The 21,892-nt window shown below is 49.8% G+C and overlaps 1 protein-coding gene across 6 annotated transcripts in view; it reads right to left on the bottom strand.

Moving 5' to 3' along the window:
* msi1b (musashi RNA binding protein 1b) overlaps positions 1–21,892 on the bottom strand; it is a 141,393-nt gene that overhangs the window by 40,013 nt on the left and 79,488 nt on the right. For 5 of the 6 annotated variants that reach the window (XM_085961860.1, XM_085961861.1, XM_085961862.1 and 2 more), the window contains one exon: positions 2,728–2,776. In XM_085961860.1, coding sequence (XP_085817986.1) covers positions 2,728–2,776 — 49 coding nt within the window. Of the gene's footprint in view, positions 1–2,727; positions 2,777–7,067; positions 7,111–21,892 lie in introns of those variants that run through there. The other variant, XM_085961863.1, reaches the window with a different exon arrangement.

Here is a 21,892-nt window from a genome sequence, read left to right as displayed (position 1 = left end):
CCTTCCTAAACACTATTCGATTCCGGCTTCAATGCAACTCCTTGGTCGAACTGCCAATCAGCCCCAGCCTCCTTCAATGTCCTCTGGAGCTTTCAAAATTGCGCTCATTTCCTGTCAAAACAGCATCTGCCAGAATTCACTCTCTTCTGCGGTAAGATTACAGTAGCAACCACTGGCACCAGAGGGTGAATCGAATCCTTCAACAGAGATTCCGGAAGCTGCAATCTTCTTGAGGGGAGACAAAACTCCCCCCAACCATGTTGGTTGAGTTGGTAAACACACAGCTCAGTGTAGAACTGAGCTGTTCAGACCAAGAAAGCCCCAGGTCCAATTCTTGTCCTGTGCAGTGTTAGTGGGTCTCTGGTGGGAGAGTGGTAGGGATGCTAGAACTGGTTTCAGCAGCATTGGGCAGGCAAAAGGAGAAAGGGCAGTGGGTGGGTTTGGGGGGGGGGGGGGGGGGGGGGAGGGGGGGGGGAAAGAGACTGGGAGAAGAAATTTTTTAAATCTGCCGGAGATCCTGCTCCTGTTTTTGTGCAGTGACTGGCACTGGGAAGTACATATGTGGCAGTGTGTGTGTGTATTTTTTTATATCTTGTGATATGGGCATTTCACGCAGGTCGTGAAAGGAGCTGTAGAAGTACAAGTTCATTTCTTTCTTTTACTCGAGCTACAAAAAGAAAAGAAAGACTTGCATTTCTATAGCGCCTTTCACGACCACCGGACGTCTCAAAGCTCTGTGTGGAGTTTGCACATTCTCCCCGTGTTTGCGTGGGTTTTCTCCGGGTGCTCCGGTTTCCTCCCACAGTCCAAAGATGTGCGGGTTAGGTTGATTGGCCATGATAAAAAAAAAAAATTTTTTTTTTTTTTTTTTTTTTTTAAATTGGCCCTTAGTGTTAGGGGGGATTAAATATGTGGGGTTACGGGGATAGGGCTTCGTTGGGATGGCTGTCGGTGTAGGGACCGGGTGCTAGGGTTTGGATGATCAGCCATGATCTCGTTGAATGGCGGAGCAGGCTCGAAGGGCCGAATGGCCTACTCCTGCTCCTAGTTTCTATGTTTCTATGTTTACAACCAATGAAGTACTTTTGAAGTATGGTCACTGTTGTAATGGGGGAAATGCGGCAGCCAATTTGCGCACAGCAAGCTCCCACAAACAGCAATGTGATAATGACCAAATAATCTGTTTTTGTTATGTTGGTTGAGGAATGAATATTGGCCAGGACACCGGGGATAATTCCCCTGCTCTTCTTCGAAATAGTGGCATGGGATCTTTTACGTCCGCCTCAGAGAGCAGACGGGACCTCGGTTTAACGTCGCATCCAAAACTGTATTAACCCCCCCCCTCCCCACCCCCGTAACCACGGCCAGCCGAGGTCCGCTAACTCGGCACACACTAGATAACTGAGCTGGGACTATCTGCCTTGTTCGGCTCTATTCCACCCAGGGCGCTGGTGAAGGAGTTCACACTTTGGATTTTTAACCATCTGACTAAAAGGCTGTGGCACCATGAGATGCTTCACTCGCTGCAGATTTTAATTTGAGGTGTTCTCTCATTAATGTTAGCGATGTGAGAATGTCACCTTTTAATCAGCTGCCGTGTCTTTTTAAACTGGTCTGTGCAATATTGGGCTTGTACATTTTGATACGAGGTGCTCAGGGTCGCTGGTGTTAATAAAGACATCAGTCAGTGTGAACACAACATTATCAGCATCGCTGTATCTGTATTAGATAATAATACTGCTGTCACCCATCATCATTTTCCAATCATTAGATGGGTCCATGCACTGCCAGGGGGGAAAGTTAACACAGAATGGCTCTCTCTCTTTTCAATCTACTCTCTATCTTTTATTCTCAGTCACGCTTTTTCTCTCTCTTTCTTTCTCCATTACTCATTCACTTTCTCTCCTGGTTAACAACTATGTAAAATATAGCACACAAAAGGAATTTTGCACAAATGTGCTGGGCAGGGCATTCCCAGTTGGAACGAAACCATCGGTCTCCTCTGCCCCTGATGCCCCTCACTGTGATGGAACTGTACGGCTGTGAAGGAATCAAGGAGTGAATGTGACCCGCGGGCTCAGGTAGAGTCAACACTGGCGTTGTTTGGGGGGGGGGCGTCCAAGAGCCTGTTTGTGCCAATATCCTTATACAAACAATGGATAGTTTGGGAGAAGAATGATGAGTGTTTAGATTCATGAAAGTGTCCCAATAAAACACACAGCTGGGGCTCAGGCCCAGTTTTCTGTGTAAAGGAACATGCATTATACAATAAAACAGGTATAAACTGGATAATATAAATAGATGTGAATTTATATAGTGTAAAGGAAGTGCAGTATAGATGGATGTGAATTATACAGTATTAACTGATGTGAATTATACAGTGTAGAGGAAGTGAATTGTTCAGTATAAAGAGATTTGTTATTATACAGTGCAAAAGGGATGTGAATTATACAATATGAACAGAGGTGCAAGCGGCTAAAACAAATTTAAAAATAATTTTCCAACAAACTATAAGCTTCAGTCTTCTTGGGTGACAATACTTGCAACCAGCTACAAAAACTCAAGGGGAGGGGACGGGACAGCAACTTGAACACTAGTTTTGCTCTATGGAGGAATCCCAGTCGTGGCCACTGAGAGCCAAGTGTGGGATCCACGAGACCGCGGGTCAGCTGTGCAAATCCATCTCCGCAAAACAAAAAGAGAATCAACACCGGACTGGACGCTTACCTCGATGTCGATTGGTCGTCTTGTCAAACATCAGCATGGCGTCGTCTACCTGTTGAGAAAACAAGACATCATCAATATTTCCCCTCGGCCTCTCTCAAGTTTGGGACCGTCGATAGCTGGCAATGTTTCAAGTGGAAGGCCCAAGGGAACCAACGATGAGCGTGCATGTTGGGTAAATGCCGACACGGACTAGTTGGGCCAAATGGCCTGTTTCTGTGTTGTAATTTCTATTGATTTTTCTGCAATGCATTATAACAAAGGATCTGCCACTTGAATCACTCTTTATTGATGCTGACTGGCCTGTGTATTACCTGCATTTTCCATTTTTACTTCAGATTTGTGTTATTTGCCGTTTTTTCCCCCTTTAATCTCAACCCAATAACGAACCGTCGAAACAGGAGGATACAAGTACTGCAGGACTTCAATGGCAGTGGGTAGTCAGCAGCATGTTTACGAGCATGGCCGTCAGCACCCACAGAGTCCGAGGACTGATTGAGATGTAAACTTGCACGGGACTCCCTTTATGCTGGGGGGGGCGGCGGGGGTGTGTGGAGGGGGGGGGGAATTAGCATCTGCAAAAGCCGCACTATGGTCATTGGAATCATTCTTATTGGTTAACGCAGCGGCTGCCCTGATAGCTCAGCGAGTAGGTGAGCTGTACAGACGAGGATGGTCCCAGGTTCAATCCTTGGTCTACAGTGAAAGGTCTGCTCTCAGTGTCAGGAACGCTAGAATTACCTTCAGCGCCCTGGGTCTGCGGGAGAGTGGGGGAAATTGGCCAAGTTTGACCACCCCCCCCCCCGACCCCCCCCCAACTCCCACCACCCCCGATCGCTACTCAGTGCCCCCCGCAGTGCACGTGTGAATAACAACAACTTGCATTTATATAGCACCTTTAATGTAGAAAAACGTTCCCGAGAAATAATACTCGATGAGGGCAGGACCTGACTCAGCTGCGAGGTCCCCACAGCTGTTTAGCCTGCTGACACTTACCGTTAAATCTTAGAGAAAGGGACAGGCACTGTGGCACGGTTGAGGGCGGCTGATTTTCCCAGCAGGGAGCCAGTGCCTTCTGGAGGAGAGAAAATTGGCACTATAAGGGGTGGTGGGTGTTGGGAAAAGATGGGGGAGGAGCTGGAAAACTAAAGGACCCCAAGTGTTGAGGCCTGTCTCGATGCCCTGCTTCCAGGCTCACCAATGCTGCCGCACGAAGGCTTTGAATATTTGGATTATTTTCCTGGCTCCTGTCTTATTTCCGATCAATGCTGGAAGAACCTTTTGACGTTTTACTATGTTAAAGGCGCTATATAAATGAAAGTTGTTGTTGACTAGGCTTTCCTTCGCAGAAGTCACAAAGGTTGGCAAACACCAGGCCAGATGTGTAGCACTGCCCCCAGCCATCAGTGCAAAAACAAAACCATGTTCTATATATTCTGGGGGAGCGCTGAGGGGCACTGGCCTTTCCAACCTCAGCACCAAACACTGCTCCGTCTGATTTTCCACGGACTGACCTGAATTTCATTTTTTTTTTTAGAACAGAAAACGGAGTTGCGAATGTGCTGAATGACACTTATTCCTATAAACCATGTGGCATGCATCCCTACTTTTAGCAGTGCAAGTGTTGGCAGGATGCGGCCTACTGTTGCAGGCCTCTGGCATGCCATGAGATTCCACATGCAGCAAGAGTTCCTCTGAGAAGTGAGGGTGGGGAACTTTAAGCTATCCCAGATAACTCCTGCATTGTGACAAGTGGCACTGACAAAAGGTTTGTGAGCGTGGCACCATTTAGTGCTTTAATCAGTGACTCATTATTGCTTTGGATTAGGACCATGTCCCTTTAAGAGGTTTGAGGTTTAATACCACATTACACTGTTTGGCATTTTTACTTCCTCCCTTCCTTTCCTTCTGCCAATGTCTTCTTGCTCGGAATCTGAGTCAATCCCTGCTTTTTAAGGGCCTAAGCTGTGCACATAGACGTCACGTTACAGCCTAAGCTGCACCTTACCACGTGTGCCACTGGCTGAGTCAGCCACAAAGAATGTCAGCATGTAGCAGCATTAAGCTCTTTTTCAATTACAGAAGGATTTCCACACAAAGCAGCAGCTTTATAAACACTCGGATTCTGCAACCAACAGGAGGGTGCACATTCCCGGGCACCGTGGACCAGACATTCCCGGGCACCGGGCGCCAGACATTCCTGGGCACCGGGCGCCAGACATTCCCGGGCACCGGACGCCAGACATTCCCGGGCACGGGGCGCCAGACATTCCCGGGCACTGGGCGCCAGACATTCCCGGGCACCGGGCGCCAGACATTCCCGGGCACCAGACATTCCCGGGCACGGGGCGCCAGACATTCCCGGGCACGGGGCGCCAGACATCCCTCTGCACCACCATCCCCCACCAGGATGGCCTGAGGGCGCTCCGCTTCTTCCTTGAACAGAGGCCCGACCAGTCCCCATCCACCACCACCCTCCTCCGCCTGGCTGAACTTGTTCCCACATTGAACAACTTCTACTTTGACTCCACTCACTTCCTCCAAATCAAAGGTGTTGCTATGGGAACCCGCATAGGTCCTAGCTATGTCTGCCTTTTCGTGGGATATGTGGAACACTCTTTGTTCCAGTTCTACTCAGGTCCCCTCCCTCACCTCTTTTTCCGGTACATTGATGACTGTATCAGTGCAGTTTCCTGCTCTCGCCCTGAACTAGAAAATTTCATTCACTTTGCTTCCAATTTCCACCCTTCCCTCACCTTCACATGGTCCATCTCCGACTCTTCCCTTCCCTTCCTCGACTTCTCCGTCTCCATCTCTGGGGATAGGTTATTGACCAACATTCACTACAAGCCCACTGACTCCCACAACTACCTGAACTACACTTCCTCCCACCCCGCCTCCTGTAAGGACTCTATTCGAGTCTCCCAGTTTCTCCGTCTCCGCCGCATCTGCTCTGACGATGCCACCTTCCATACCAGTGCTTCCGACATGTCTTCCTTTTTCCTCAACCGAGGATTCCCCTCTACAGTGGTTGACACAGCCCTCAACCGGGTCCGTTCTATCTCCCGCACTTCTGCTCTCACCCCTACCCCTGCCTCTCCCTCCCGGAACCACGATTGAGTTCCCCTTGTCCTCAACTTTCACCCCACCAGCCTCCACATTCAACGGATCATCCTCCGCCATTTCCGCCACCTCCAGCGTGATCCCACCACCAAACGCATCTTCCCCTCACCTCCCCTTTCAGCATTCCGAAGGGACCACTCCCTCCGCAACACCCTAATCCACTCCTCTATCGCCCCCAACACCCCTTCCCCTTCGCCCGGCACCTTCCCGTGCAAGTGCAGGAGATGCAACACATGCCTTTATACCTCCCCACTTCCCACTGTCCAGGGTCCCAAACACCCCTTCCAGGTGAAACAGCGATTTACTTGTACTTCTTGTAATCTAGTATACTGTATTCGCTGCTCACGATGTGGTCTCCTCTACATTGGGGAGACCAAACGCAGATTGGGTGACCGCTTTGCGGAACACCTCTGTTCAGTCCGTAAGGGGGACCCCGAGCTTCCGGTCGCCTGTCACTTTAATTCACCGCTCCATTCCCACTCGGACCTCACCGTCCGCAGCCTCTTGCATTGTTCCACGTAAGCTCAGCGTAAGCTCGAGGAACAGCACCTCATCTTCCGATTAGGCACTTTACAGCCTTCTGGACTCAACATAGAATTCAACAATTTCAGATCATAACATATATATATATATATATATATATATATTTTATCCACACTTTTGTTCTGTTCTTCTCTCCCACATGGCAGCTGTCTTTCATTCTGCCAGCGCAATTCACACTTCATCTAGAGCCATCCTTTGTTCCTTACCCTGTCCCATTACCATCTCCTTTTGCCTTGAATATCTCTTAATGGCTCTTAATCTCTCCTGCCTTCTATCCTATCACAGACCTTCCCTTTTGTTCTTTCCTCCCCTCCATTTCCAGCCCCTACACTTGCTTAAAAATCTGTTCCATTTCGACCTGAAACGTTAACTCTGTTTCTCTCTCCACAGATGCTGCCTGACCTGCTGAGTATTTCCAGCATTTTCTGTTTTTATTTCAGACATTCCCGGGCGCCGTGCACCAGACATTCCCGGGCGCTGTGCACCAGACATTCCCGGGCGCCGTGCACCAGACATTCCCGGGCGCCGTGAACCAGACATTCCCGGGCGCCGTGGACCAGACATTCCCGGGCACTGCTACTGCAGGTACTGTGATCCAGACACAAGGCTGGCCATCAGGTTCATACTTCAACCGGTTTAGTTTCATTAAAACAAAGCTTTTCAGGTCTCTACTATACCTGTTCCATGGGGAGCGACAGGCAGCACGAAGCAGAAAGAAAAGCAAACCACGCTATTTTCCCTGGATACAAGGCCTACAACACACAAGCAGCAAACAGAAGGAAAAACGAATGAGAAAGCACAAAGTGAAAGAGAGGGAGAGGAGGAAGAGACGAGAGAGAAAAGATGCGGGGGGGGGGGAGGGGAGAGCGAAGGAGTGGAAGTTGGGGGGAGCGAAAGTTGGGGGTGGGAGGGGAGGGGGAGAAAGGGAGCTGGGGGAGAAAGGGAGCCGGGGGAGAGAAAGAAAGAAAGCAAGAAAGCAGAGAGAGAACCGGGGGAGGGAGAAAGAGAGGGAGCCGGGGAGGGGCAGGGGAAGAGAGGGAGCCGAGGGGGGGGGGGGGGGGGGGGGAAAGAGAGGGAGCCGGGGGAGAGAGAGCCGGGGGTGGGGGCAGGGGAAAAAGAGAGGGAGCCGGGGGTGGGGGGAGGGAGCAGTGGGTGGGGGGAGGGGGAAAAAGAGAGGGAGCCGGGGGTGGGGGGGAGGGAGCCAGGGGGAGAGTCAAAGTGAGAGAAAGGAGGGAGTGTAGATACAGCAAGACCCTGAAAGTGATAAAGAAGGAGAGACAAAGAAGGAAAGAGACAGACAGCGAGAGAACACAAGTCACACACAAATGCAGTGAGACTAAGAGATAGTGACCAAGAGATTGATTAAGCTAACGAGAGACAGACTGCTGGTTCAGTTAGGCAGTGCACTACTCAGCATAAGAGTGAGCCATTAGATTATCCCCCTGCATGTCCTCTTCAAACTTGAGCATCACAAGACTACTTTAATTAAGAGTTAGATTGTTGATTAAAAAAGGACTCTGAAGCTGATGGGAAGGAGCAGGAGAGCGGGGTTAGACAATGTGGCCCGTGTGGAGAAAAGCACCGACACAGGCTTGGTAGGTCGGGACTCTCGGGAGGACAGTTTCTGTGCTATGACATTCAGGCCAGGGAAGCTCAATCTGAGTTAGCTGGTCTCAAATGGAGCTGTGTTTGGTGGGGGTGGGAGTGGGGAGGTGCTATAATTGGCCTCACCACCTCCTGAGCTATGGGTTAAATAAAACCTGTGCCCAGCACCCAAATTAATTGCCAACGTATTAGCAGATTAACACACACCTTCACTTTCATTACAGCTCTGCCCCCCAATTACTGGATACACTACAATCCACAATCGGTCAGATCACACTCTGGAACAGCTTCGTGCCAGAAAATACCTCCTGCATGAATAATTCTGCAATCATTTACAACGTGAAAGGCCGAGATTGTTCCTCTGAGAAAGCATTTACATAGCTGTTTGTCCTCCCCAGTCCCCAAGGACTGATTTATTCTTCGCAGCTTACTCAGCAGTGCAAAAGCACACACATCCACTTTACTCAAGAGGTCAGGCACAGAAAGCAGGGTTTTGTTAGCCGAGCTGGGCTCTGGATACTGGCGCCTGAGAATTGGGCGCTCGCTCGCTCTCTCTCTCTCTCCCTCTCCCTCTCTCCAACTCAAAGGGGTTTTTCAAAAAAGAAACCTTCCACTTTAACTCTCTAGTCTGCAAGAGCCGTAGCCACCACCTGCACTTGTATTTCAATACTCTGGGAATGACGAGAGCGAGGGCTGCCGCTTCAGTTGGGTAAGCACGTAACCAGTTCTAGTTAGCAATGACACAATGGTTCCACTTTTAACTCTGGTTAACCAAGTTCCACTTTGCTAACTCGGACCCCTTGGTTAACTTGCTTTACTGTATTCAGGCGAACTAATGCTCAGCCAACTTTCTTTTAACATGAACAGCCGACTCATGGGCAGTGAAATATATCGAGCTGCAATGTAGCACCTCACTGTTAAAACCACCCCTCCCCCACCCAGTCACCCCCCACCCTCCTTGTGTGTTTTTGCCCCACCTTGAGGTTGACCACCTTCTCCTCTACCACTTGGTGAGGACTGAGGGTGGGCAAAGTAACGAAGGCAAGGTCTTCAGCTGGTCTTGGGGCAGCGGATAGAAACGTCTCAGCTCTGGCCACTCTCTGTCGAGCAACCAAAGGGCAGACAGGAGGCTTGCCACCCAAGGGGGGGGGGTGGAGGGAGGGGGAAGGGGAAACGAATGAATGTCAAGCCAGCGATTCCTGCCCCTGATCACTATCCAGCAGCCCTCCTTGCTGGACGTGCGCGTGCATGGACACTGGACGAGAACCAGATCACGGTCCTACATGCCTGCAGTTGAGTGACCGACCGACACTCCACTCAGTCCCCTGGGTTAACTTGCTTTACTGTATTCAGGCGAACTAATGCTCAGTCCGCTTTCTTTTAAAATGACTGGCCGTGCCTCAGAGGTTCACGGACGATTGACAGCCTCACGGCAAAGGTACCATATACCGAAGGATACCTGTGGAACCACACCTCAGCAACCAGGCAGGCAACTTCAAGAGGGGAGAAAGCTGGCCAGGAAAATAACCAAAAATAAATATTCACCCCTATCTGGTAATAACCCTCTACCTGTCAGAAGTTCAACACAATCTATCTGCTCACATCACAAAGGCTTTCCACACATATCCACTGACATTACTGCATAAAAGTGAGGCACCTCATCAGGACACAACTTTCCACAAGTCAAAAATCAAAACTGTGCAGAAATCGGTTTCCTCTCCCCATCCACAATAAAAGCAGCTTTGCCCCACTTTCCAGCACTCGGTACACACCAGCATCAGCAAGCGGGGGGCAAGAATCCTGCCCACACGTTGGCAGTAGAGCAACGATTATTGGTCCAAATGTCTGTCGAGATTGAGGTTTGAACTGAAGGCCTTGGAATTCATTCATTGAAAGTACTTCAGTAAAAAAGGAAAAAAAAATCCAATTTTGTCCCAAGATAAAAGAGGCAATACGGAATCAGCCAGCAGCAATAATCTTATGTACGTACCAGACCATGGAACTGAAGGCAGGCAGCTACATTAAAAGGACTTGGCCCATCGGCTTTGTCCTTTCACTCCACTGGCCTAACCGCCATCCCACGGCACAATACACGCAAGGCCTTCATTCATTACTGCTGCGGTGTAATATGCCCTTTTTAAATGTCAGCTTCAATTTTCCAGCCAAAAGGACGATGATAAAGAAAAAAAAATTACAGCTGCATTATTAAACCCTACATCAGTCAATCAACCTTTTAGGGTGCAAAGAGCATGACCCCTAGCCTCTGGTCCCCATAGCAACCAGTGAGGCTCCTTCAAGGACAATGAACCAGGCCGGGCCTGCTCATTCATGCCAGATCCTCCAGTAACATAATGATGTCTTTTTTTCTCTCCTCAACTTCTCTCCGGAAGGTGCTGATTCATGCTGGGGTATGGTTCCATGGACGCCAGCAGGCTTCCACTGCCTCTCACAACTAGCCATTAATTGCGTTATGAGGCAGCACTGACAAGTCCGATCCTGCCCTAACCCGACTTCCACACTTTCCAGTAGGCGTCAACCGGATAGCAATCAACCCTGGCTGACTCTTTCCCTCCCCTAGCCCAGGGATCTTGAGACCACTTCAGCGTGTCTCTGCTCCCCCCCGCCTCGGTTAAAATCAGATAGCTGCACAGATGGAAGGATCGAAAAGGACCTTCCCTGTTCATATCCTCTTTCATGCCCTTCTTGTCTCTCGCTATTATCCTCCTCCAGGTGGGATCTTTTTAACCTGGGCTGTAGCGTTCTGCATTGGGCAAAAGGAAGCCTGTACAGCGCCACAGGGGCAGCGACATCACCACAAGGACAGCAGCAGTTCAAGAAGTAGGCTCATCAACACCAGGGGATGGGCAATAAATGTGGCCTTGCCAAGGACCTGGGATAAACCCATGAGCCGATTGAGAATCATAGAATGGTTACAGCGCGGAAGAAGGCCATTCGGCCCATCGAGCCTGTGCCGACTCTCAGCTAGTCCCACTCCCCTGCCCTTTCCCTGTAGCCCTGCAATTTTTTTTTCCTTCAGATACTTATCCAACTCCCTTTTGAAAGCTGTGATTGAATCTGCCTCCATCACCCTTTCAGGCAGTGCAATCCAGATCTTAACCACTCGCTGCGTAAAAATGTTTTTTCTTACATCGCCTTTGGTTCTTTTGCCAATCACCTTAAATCTGTGTCCTCTGGTTCTCGATCCTTCCGCCAATGGGAACCTTGTCCAGGCCCCTCATGATTTTGAACACCTCTATCAAATCTCCTCTCACTCTTCTCTGCTCCAAGGAGAACAATCACAGCTTCTCCAGTCGATCCACGTAACTGAAGTCCCTCATTCCTGGAATCATTCTCGTAAATCTTTTCTGCACCCTTCACATCCTTCCTAAAGTGTGGTGCCCAGAATTGGACACAATACTCCAGTTGGGGCCAAACCAGTGTTTTATACAGGTTCATCATAATTTCCACACTTTTGTACTCTATACCTCTATTTGTGATTTATCTTCCTGCACCCCTGACAGGTAATGCCCATGATGGGCTCCCCATTATCACTTGTTTGACTATCAGCCAAACTTGGTACAGGGAGCCATGGAACTCAAGAGACCATCAGGGTTGGGAGTTGAATTATGAACCACTGGATTGGAGTCTAGTTCTTCACCAAAGCTAATGGCAACCAACAGATAGCCCAACAACAATAAGCATTTATATAGCACAGTTAACGTAGTAAAATATCCCAAGGAGCTTCACAGGAGCGTTATTGGACAAAAAAATTGACACAAAGCCAAAGAAGGAGACATTAGGACATGTAAGAGGTAGCTTTTAAGGATTGTTTTAAAGGAGGGGAGCAAGGTAGAGCAGCAGAGAGGTGTAGAGATGGAATTCCAGAGCTTAGGGCCGAGGCGGCTGAAGGCACGACCGGCCAGTGAAGGTGTTTGAAAGGTGTGGATTGACGCTTTGTTCCTGAGCTGTGGCTGTCAGTGGTGGTTCCACTGGATTAGCTCTTTCTTGCTTTTTTGAAATACCAAGCCCCTGTTGGATGGGTGCCTCGGTGCGCTGATGTAACGGCACGGGTTCCCGCCGAACTTACGGTGGCGGAGCAGGGAAAGCCCCAAAGAAATTCACCAGCGTAAATTATCTGCACACCGCACCCCCTCCAATGGGTTGGCTGGTAAATGCACTTCATGATGTGCTCCCGAAACATACAGACCCGGTTTGATTCCGGGCCTGTGCTGCACTGGCTGAGCTCAGCTTGGGGTGGCAGTGGAGGCACCACGACTGGCCTAAGCATTCCTCGGCCATTTAAGGGGCTGGGTTCCCACTCACAATAGTCGTCTGAGTGACTCCTCGTGGCACACTGAAGTGCGCAGACTGCAGGAACGGGCGCGTCCGCGGATGCCCCATGTAGTTGAGCAGCCCGTCAATTGCCACCTCCAGCGGCACAGCCAAGGCGAGAAGAAAGGCCGTCAAGGAACCAGGACCGCGGGCCAGTGCTATCGCACCGACACTTTGAGGCACCCATGCACTGGGGCTCAGTGCATCAAGGGGGTGGGTGGGAAAAGGCCCCAGCCCAGGAACAAAAAGTGTCAATCCACGCTGGTGCTAATAGCCTTTCAAACGGCAGGGCTCCAGCTCTCAATACTCGAGTCATTCGCTTGTTGTGCTATTTTTGGTTGCCATGACAAGAGTCTTGGAGAATTCCTATTAACAGCCTGCATTCAAAGGCAGCTCCAAAATGGGCGACACACAAAGGGCCCCGATCGCCTTGCTCAACACTAAGGAAATCCCTCAAGAAAGGAAGAGTCACAAAAACACTCGAGGTTTTCTCATGCTCTCAGCTGAGGATCAAGATGTGCCCCTTTTGGCAGCAGCTGCCCCCGGCGTCGCCATGGAGTTCCCGGCAAACAGCAGCCTCACACGAACCCGTAATTAAACCAGCCTTATCGTCACCGCTTTAAAAAGAAATTCTGTCAGATTTAAAACCCAAAAAAGGTGGAACTGGATCGACCCCCCTTGCTGTTGATTCTGCCCGTCATCTGGGACTGCTGCAACAAAGCTCAGTATGGGCGGTTTAAAGGCAATGTTTTCTGCTACAGCAGGTATCCTGGCAGGAAGTCGGTGAGGGGGGTTCTGTGCCGCAGGGGCCAGTCGGTGAGGGGGGTCTGTGCCGCAGGGGCCAGTCGGTGAGGGGGGTCTGTGTCCACAGGAGCCGGTCGATGAAGGGGGTCTGTGTCCACAGGGTCTGGTCGGTGAGGGGGGTCTGTGTCGCACCGGTCGGTGAGGGGGGTCTGTGTCGCACTGGTCGGTGAGGGGGGGGTCTGTGCCGCAGGAGCCAGTCGGCGAGGGGGGTCTGTGTCCACAGGGGCCGGTCGGTGAGGGGGGGTCTGTGTCCACAGGGGCCGGTCGGTGAGGGGGGTCTGTGTCCACAGGGGCCGGTCGGTGAGGGGGGGTGTCCACAGGGGCCGGTCGGTGAGGGGGGGGTCTGTGTCCACAGGGGCCGGTCGGTGAGGGGGGTCTGTGCCGCAGGAGCCGGTCGGTGAGAGAGTCTGCGCTTCCCCCAACCGCCGACCCTGGCCAATTCATTTTGGTAAGCCCTCCTTGGCGGGATTGATGACTACGCCGAGGAGGGTGGAGTAACAATGGCTACCACAGGAGCAGGATGGAGAGCGCAGCCGGAGCAGCAACTGAGGGGGGAGTCCATGTTTTTGAAGTTTTTAAAATAATTTTGGCAGGGTGCCGTCGTGCAGCCCATCACCCTGCAATTATCCGCGCTCCTGGAAGCAGGAGCATTCTTTTTTCATCTTTAAAGGCGCGCTGCAACGCTGGAGGGCCAGTGTCGCTTCAATGACCGGAGGTGCACCATGCGTCATCAGCCGGTCTTGTGACGCTCGCTTTGAATGCCACCCGCCCAGCTTTGGACAGACACACTCAACCACAGCCATCAACCTGCGGCATGCAATTCCAGAAATGGCAACGACAGACAGGGAACCGGTGGAATGGGCTTCCTGCCCGATTTTCCAGATCCACCTGGAATCAAATAGATGCCCTCTAATGCCGGCTCCATTACTGGCTGGCACGGAGTTACACCGAGCATCCTCACACCCTCTACATCCCTTCTCTCCCGAGACCAACAACAACGTTGGTATAAAATATGGAACTGGCTGCGATGGTAAGTCGGTTGGGGGGTGGGGCGCGAGGGTCATTTTATTTGCCTTCCTCTCACCTCATATGCTGTAGCGTTCAATACTGGAGTCTGATTATTAGGACACTTTTGAAGGCATCGACTCTTCCCAAGGTACAGTTCCACTGACAACAGGCACCCTCCACTACCTCGCCCATTCTTTTTGTGTGAGCCTAGACCTTGTGTTGACTGGCTATTCAACCTTGGAGGGCATCACTGCCAATTTCTTCTCCCTCTCACCGCCCTCCCCCATACCCCCAACTTCATCTGACATTCACTGTTTGGCAGGGATCACCAGGAAGTCATCTGTAGCAGGAACCCTAGCTGAATTTTCCCCACCTCTCTGAGCCGGGAACATCGAGATCAATGCCTGTGCACCTATCACTAACCCCAACTGAGATCAAACCCGGGATGTTCCAAGTCCATAGGAGCCAGCTCCACACCGGGAACACTGAGCCGTGGAGGGAACCGTGTGAAGTTCTGAGGTGAAGCATCATGTCCCCATGACTCACAAACACTTCAAACCTTCATTCAGACAGGAATTCAGCAATTGAGGAGGAACCACTTACAAAGTTCGACAAAAAAAATTGATGCGTTTCTACTTCAGAGACAAGTGAGTGCAGACAGACGGAGAAGCCCTGCACCTTCCTCAGCCCAGTTCAGTCACCTGTGCCTATTAATTACATCACCAGTGGTCAGTCCCAGATATCTGTTGAACCCATCTGAATCCTCCTCTCCCCAATTAAATTCCATCTTGTAAACCAGGTATCCAATAATCTACATATAACCTGCATGCTGAATCATTACTAAATGGGCAAACCACACTGCCCTCAATGGTAGCAGTGATGTGATGCTCCCTGGCTGTGTTGTAATTGCTCTCTTGTGTCTCATTGTCTAACATAACCTTTCGAGAAGGCTGAGCAGGCTATGAAGATTGAAACAGTTCACCATTAGGGCCCGCTGCCTCTTCACTACAATTAGCACAGCATAGGAAGAAAACCAGCCCAGACAATGATCTCACCTCAGCTGGGCTTTTGTACCCTACACCAGCAACTCCCCTGACAGTAAACACATTTAAGCAGTGAGCTGAGTCACACAGGTCCCAGGTTTAACTCTAAGTTAGTTGACTTTAGTTGGGCGTCTCAGGGCCCTGGACTAGGATGCTCAACAGGAGCTCGAGGAACAGCACCTCATCTTTCGACCGGGCGCTTTACAACCTTCCAGGCTCAACACTAATTTCAACAATCACTGCTCCCATTTTTTCCAGACAGCAGATGCTGGTAATGGTTCCACTGTCGTCATTTACAGCTCCAGAGACTTGAGGGCATAATCCAAGCTGACACTCCCGCTGCAGTACGGAGGGAGCGCTTGCACTGTTGGGGATGCAGTCTTTCGGATGAGACGTTAAACTGCCCTCCCAGGGGGATGCACCAGATCTCACGGCACTAGTTCGAAGAAGAGCTGGGGAATTCTCCCCGGTGTCCTGGCCAATATTTACCCCTCAATCGACATCACTTAAACAGATTTGGTCATTGCTGTTTGTGTGATCTTGCTGTGCGTAAGGTGGCTGCCGCGTTTCCTACATTACAACAGTGACTACAGGTCAAAAGTGCTTCTTTGGCTGTAAAATACGCTTTGGGATGTCCTAAAGTTGTGAAAGACGCTATATAAATGCAAGTTCTTTCTTTCACTACAACACTGGATTGAAAACACCACCTAGAACTCCCTCACTAATAATGCAGCCGCACAAAGCCCTCCGCTGCCTTCAGCTGTTTTGTTGGAATGGCTCTCCCAGATTATAGATGGGCTCCTTCTAGGTCAGATTTCTGTGCCCCACGATGCCCAGGTATGCTGTACAGGATGCTGGGGCTGTTAAGTGTGACTCATTAAACTCAGCTAGTTAGTAATTAGGCAGCAGTGATCTTCACTCCCTGTCCTGCTGGAACATACCGTACTCCGGCATTGACATAACCCAAGTACCACACCAGGACTTGGCAAAACTTGCATGGGTTTGTTTTAGTGGCATCTGGGAAACAGAAGTGGAGTTTGGGGGTGGGGGGGTGGGTCCTGTCCTTTCATATCTCACACATATTTTCTCCCTCTTACTTCCCGTTTGAAGATGCCGATTTATGCCTGTCCAGCGATTTTCACCATCTAAACTCTTATAGTGGACAAGGTAGGGCCATAGAGCCAGACTCCAGTATAAGCAATGCCTTCAGGGGAGGGGGAGGGGGAGTGGGGGTGGGGGTGGTACAGCTTGAATTCCGCAACTAAGATCGGCTCATACTGCAAAAGGAAATAAATAGACAGGAGCTCCGGAAATGCTGGGTTGGGGGAGGGGGTGAAGGAAGACATTTGATCTCCTCAAAGTCAAGGGGTGAAAAACCACCTTTTAAAAAAAAAATCAGGATTTCTGACTGCAATTTTTTTTTTTTTAATTTAAATTTTACATGTAGCCCTTCCTTTACAGCTCCAAACCGTAACCAGTGGACCCCATCTCCTGCCAGCATGTCCAGGCAAATCAATCCCAGTTTGCGCTAGTATTTCTGGAGGTTTGGAAAGGGCTGCTGCATCAATGCTGGCTAATTCCTCGATCAGAACGCCAAGATCGGTTAGTATCAGCAACCCGAGTTATATGCAAATTAATAGGAACATGGGTTTAAACGCATTCGTAGCCCAAGGCTCGATGAAGACGCACCTGTGCGGCACATGAAGACAAAAGGCTTGAGGAAATGAGCATTTCCGAACCCCTCCCCCAACCCACTTCTGCCTCTCATCCTTTCTTGTAAGGTGCCCCCTCCCCCCACAGTCTCCGAATGATGGTGATCATAGCACAGCTAGCGCACAAAGAGGAACGAGGGAAGGAAGGACACCACAACACACACACACGTAGACAGAGTGTGAAGATTGAGCCTTGCACTCTGATAAGAGAGAAGCAGGGTGTCCCAGTTTACAGCATCTTATCCTAATCATATTAAAGTCCCAGGACTGCTAATGAGAGATGACTATCTGCTGGCTGTTCACATTATCTCCTTCCAGATGGATGGTGAATATAGGAGGAATGGATTGCCCAAGGCTCTGCATACATCAGGGGATTTGTACTGATTTAGATCGATGGGGGGTTGGTTTAGGCCAAAGTAGCTGACGGTGCTCGGCCCCCGTCAGCAGCAGCTGCGGATGAAATAAAGCGTTTTCTCCTCATCAGATGCTCACTCGTGAAAGTCCCCCATCAAATAACAGCAGCTCACTTATTGGTCGTTGAGTGACCCTGCTCAAAATGGAGGGGGCAGCCATTCTGGTCATGTGATCCCATCGCTAGGGCAACGTGCAATAGTGTACCAGGTGAACGTAATGGCCTTGAAACATGGAACATTTTAAAATGGAGAGGTGAGCCTAATCAATTATTTTCTCAAAGCAAAACGGCCAACCTGTTTAGAATCGCTCTGAATAACGTTCTCATCGAGGCGACGGCCGTCAGTGCTGGGGAGTGAACACGTTATGCACCCAACGTCACCATCAGCAGCCTCAGATTGTACACGGCATGGTTGGAAGGGTAAAGCTGCCCCTCTCCAACAGGAACTCTGTCGAGAATGCCCCAAATCAGCATTCTTACAGTGGCAAAGAATATATTAAATAGTATAGAAAAGGCAAATCCAGAGCAGTGCTTCATGGTAAACTTTAACAGCAAGACGCTAGTCATTTTTGGAGGTGGATAAGGGTTAGCACCCTGCCTTTTCACCTCTGCGACCTCCGATTGAACTGCTCCTGAGCCAATGGGTCACAAAATAAGACATGGAAGAGAATGATGTCTGCCTTTTCGTGGGCTATGTGGAACAATCTTTGTTCCAGTCCTACTCAGGTCCCCTCCCTCACCTCTTTTTCCGGTACATTGATGACTGTATCGGTGCCGTTTCCTGCTCTCGCCCCGAATTAGACAATTTCATTCACTTTGCCTCCAATTTCCACCCTTCCCTCACCTTCACATGGTCCATCTCTGACTCTTCCCTTCCCTTCCTCGACTTCTCTGTCTCCATCTCTGGGGATAGGTTATCGACCAATATTTACTACAAGCCCACTGACTCCCACAGCTACCTGGACTACACTTCCTCCCACCCCGCCTCCTGTAAGGACTCTATTCCATTCTCCCAGTTTCTCCATCTCCGCCGTATCTGCTCCGACGATGCCACCTTCCACACCAGTGCTTCCGACAGGTCTTCCTTTTTCCTCAACCGAGGATTCCCCTCGACCGTGTCCGTTCTATCTCCCGCACTTCTGCCCTCACCCCTGCCCCTCCCTCCCGGAACCACGATAGGGTTCCCCTTGTCCTCACCTTTCACCCCACCAACCTCCACATTCAACGGATCATTCTCTGCCATTTCCGCTACCTCCAAAGTGATCCCACCGCCAAACGCATCTTCCTCATCCCTCCCCTTTCAGCATTCTGTAGGGACCGCTCCCTCCGAGACACCCTAGTCCACTCCTCTATCACCCCCAACAGCCCTTCCCCTTCGCCTGGCACCTTCCCGTGCAAGTGCAGGAGATGTAACACCTGCCCCTATACCTCCCCCCTTCCCACTGTCCAGGGCCCCAAACACCCCTTCCAGGTGAAACAGCGATTTACTTGTACTTCTTGCAATCTAGTATACTGTATTCGCTGCTCACGTTGCGGTCTCCTCTACATTGGGGAGACCAAACGCAGATTGGGTGACCGCTTTGCGGAACACCTCCGTTCAGTCCGTAAGGGTGACCCCGAGCTTCCGGTCGCCTGTCATTTTAATTCACCGCTCCATTCCCACTCGGACCTCACCGTCCTTGGCCTCTTGCATTGTTCCACGGAAGCTCAACGTAAACTCGAGGAACAGCACCTCATCTTCCGATTAGGCACGTTGCAGCCTTCCGGACTCAATTATCGAGTTCAACAATTTCAGATCATAACCTCGGCCCCTATTACATTTTCACTTATATATTTTTTTCCCACCCCTTTGTTTTGGGTCTTCCCTTCCCCCCACCCCACCCCTTTTCCTTTTTTTTCTCTCTCCCACATGGCAGCTGTCTCTCATCCTGCCAGTACACTTCACACCTAATCTGAGCCGTCTTTGGTCTCCACTGTCCTATTACCATCTCGTCTGGTTTTGAATACCTCTTAATGTCTCTTCACTTCTTTTGTTCTATCGCAGCCTTGCCTTCGATCTATTTCACTTCCTTTCCAGTTTTGAAAAAGGGTTTCGACCCGAAACGTTGACTCTAATTTCTCTCCACGGATGTTGCCTGGCCTGCTGAGTTTTTCCCGCATTTTCTGTTGTTATTTCGGATTTCCAGCATCTGCAGTATTTTGCTATCGTAAGAGAATGATGGTGCCCAATTGGCCCACGCTAGTTTATCCATTTAAATGAAAAAAAAGTCACCCCAACACAGCATCTAACTGCCTCTTGATCCAAAGGGAGCACAAGTTCAAACTGATTAAATGGAAATGTAGCACCACTATCAAAGTTGTTCACAAAAGGAAGGATCAATGTGCAAAGTGAAGTGAACTTCTGGATAGGGTAGTGGAGGCAGAAACCTTTCAATCTTTTAAGAGTTTCATACTAAGGATGGGAGAGAAACTATGGGTTTTTCCTGGATGGACATGTTAGGATAGCCTTCCTCAGCCACACTGATCTTGTGATCCACGCCTCCCTCACACGCACTGATCGTGATCCTCGCCTCCCTCACACGCACTGATCTTGGGATCCTCGCCTTCCTCACATGCACTGATCTTGTGATCCTCGCCTCCCTCACATGGACTGATCTTGTGATCCTCGCCTCCCTCACATGGACTGATCTTGTGGATCCTCGCCTTCCTCACACACTGACCTTGTGGATCCTCGCCTTCCTCACATGCACTGATCTTGTGGATCCTCGCCGCCCTCACATGGACTGATCTTGTGGATCCTCTCAGTCTAGCCTGGATTCAAGCCCGGGTTCCAGAGGTGAAAGAGCACCACCCAAAGTGCATTATTCAGAAGGTACATCATCAAAGGAGGGCAGGACCAGCAAAACTTGAGCTCTTGTGTATTCTTGAGATAATATTGACAAATCTGCATGATCTTAAATAGCAAGACAGGAATATTGCAATGCCAGAGTTCAGGAAGTTCCTCCGTGGTGATTTCTATAATTTTATAATCCAGATTTTGACTGAACTGAGACAGAACAAATGGGTCATTTTGATTTGCTTCTGTCAGTTGCGTGGCTGTGTGGGGTTAAAAAGCTAGAGCATCGCCCCCCCCCCCCCCCACCTTTAACTTAATAAATTTTCCCCTTAATGTATAAATCGGTGCCAAATACAATTGTCAACTCCAAGGTCAGATTACTTTAATTCTATACTGTACTAGAAGTGACAGACGAGCCAGCTGTACACATGCTGTAGACGCCTCTGCCTTCATTCAGGTATTTGAAGTCTCTAAGCTAAGACACTTACACATCAAACTAAGTTAAAGAACTCTTTGCTTGGAAAAAAAAGCTAGGGAGAAGAAAAATATAGGGTGTGTGTGTAAAGTACCCCCCATCCCATCTGAACAGAAATAGTAACACATGGCCAATTTCCCCCTCTCTGGCCCACGGTTACTGAAGCCAATTGCAACCTTGGGTCAACTCAGCTAACAGAGCACAGACTGGATCTTGAATCATAAACTTTCCTGGGTTGTACTGCGGTCCACAATTTGCGCCCCCACAGACACAGCCAATTTCGATCTCCTTCTCCCCAGTGCTGTTGGTCAGGCCTGAGGGCTGTGCGCTTTTTTAAAAAATATTAATTTATGGGGATGTGCATCGCTGGCACGACCAGCATTTATTGCCCATCGCTAATTGCCCATGAGAAGGTGGTGGTGAGCTGCCTTCTTCAACCGCTGCAGTCCGTGTCGAGAAGGTACTCAGTTCCAGGATTTAGAGCCAGCGACAATAAAGGAACGGCGATATATTTCCAAGTCAGGATGGTGTGTGACTTGGAGGGAAACTTGGAGGTGGCAGTGTTCCCATGCACCTGCTGTCCTTGTCCTTCTAGGTGGTAGATGTCTTGGCGAGTTGCTGCAGTGCATCTTGTAGATGGTACACACTGCAGCCACAGTGCGCCAGTGGTCGAGGGAATGAATGTTTAAGGTGGTGGATGGGGTGCCAATGAAACGGGCTGCTTTGTCCTGGAGGGTGTGCCAAAGCAGCTTCAGTCACTTCAACAGCTGGAGTAAAAAGGGAAGGAAATGATGCTTCAGTTGTACATAGCCTTGGTCAGACCCCATCTGGATTACTGCGTTCAGTTTCAGGCACCGCAGCTCAGGAAGGCTATACTGGCCTTGGAGGGGGTATAGTACAGATGCACCAGAATAATACTGGGGCTTAAATGGTTAATTTATGAGGACAGGTTGTATAAACCTGGCTTGTATACCCTGGAGTATAAAAGATTGAGGGGGGTGATATGATTGAGGTTTTTAAATGTTAAAAGGATTCAACTGGGTAGATACAGAGAAATGATTTCCTGTGGTGGGGAATCCAGCACAATCTCACAATTAGAGCCAGGCCACTTAGGAGTGAAATCAGGAAGCATTTCTTCACACAAAGGGTAGTGGAAATCTTGAACTCTCTCCGCCAAAAGGATGTGGATGCTGGAGTTTAATTGAAGTTTTCAAAACTGAGCTTGAGAGACTTTTTACTCGGTAAGGGTATGAAAGTATCTGGATCAAATGGGTA

The sequence above is a fragment of the Somniosus microcephalus genome, chromosome 19 (assembly GCF_052327205.1).
Source record: "Somniosus microcephalus isolate GS21.2 chromosome 19, FLI_Smic_1.0, whole genome shotgun sequence".
Taxonomy (NCBI): domain Eukaryota; kingdom Metazoa; phylum Chordata; class Chondrichthyes; order Squaliformes; family Somniosidae; genus Somniosus; species Somniosus microcephalus.
The sequence above is the reverse complement of the archived record's forward strand: the minus strand, read 5'-3'. Positions and strand labels throughout refer to the sequence as shown.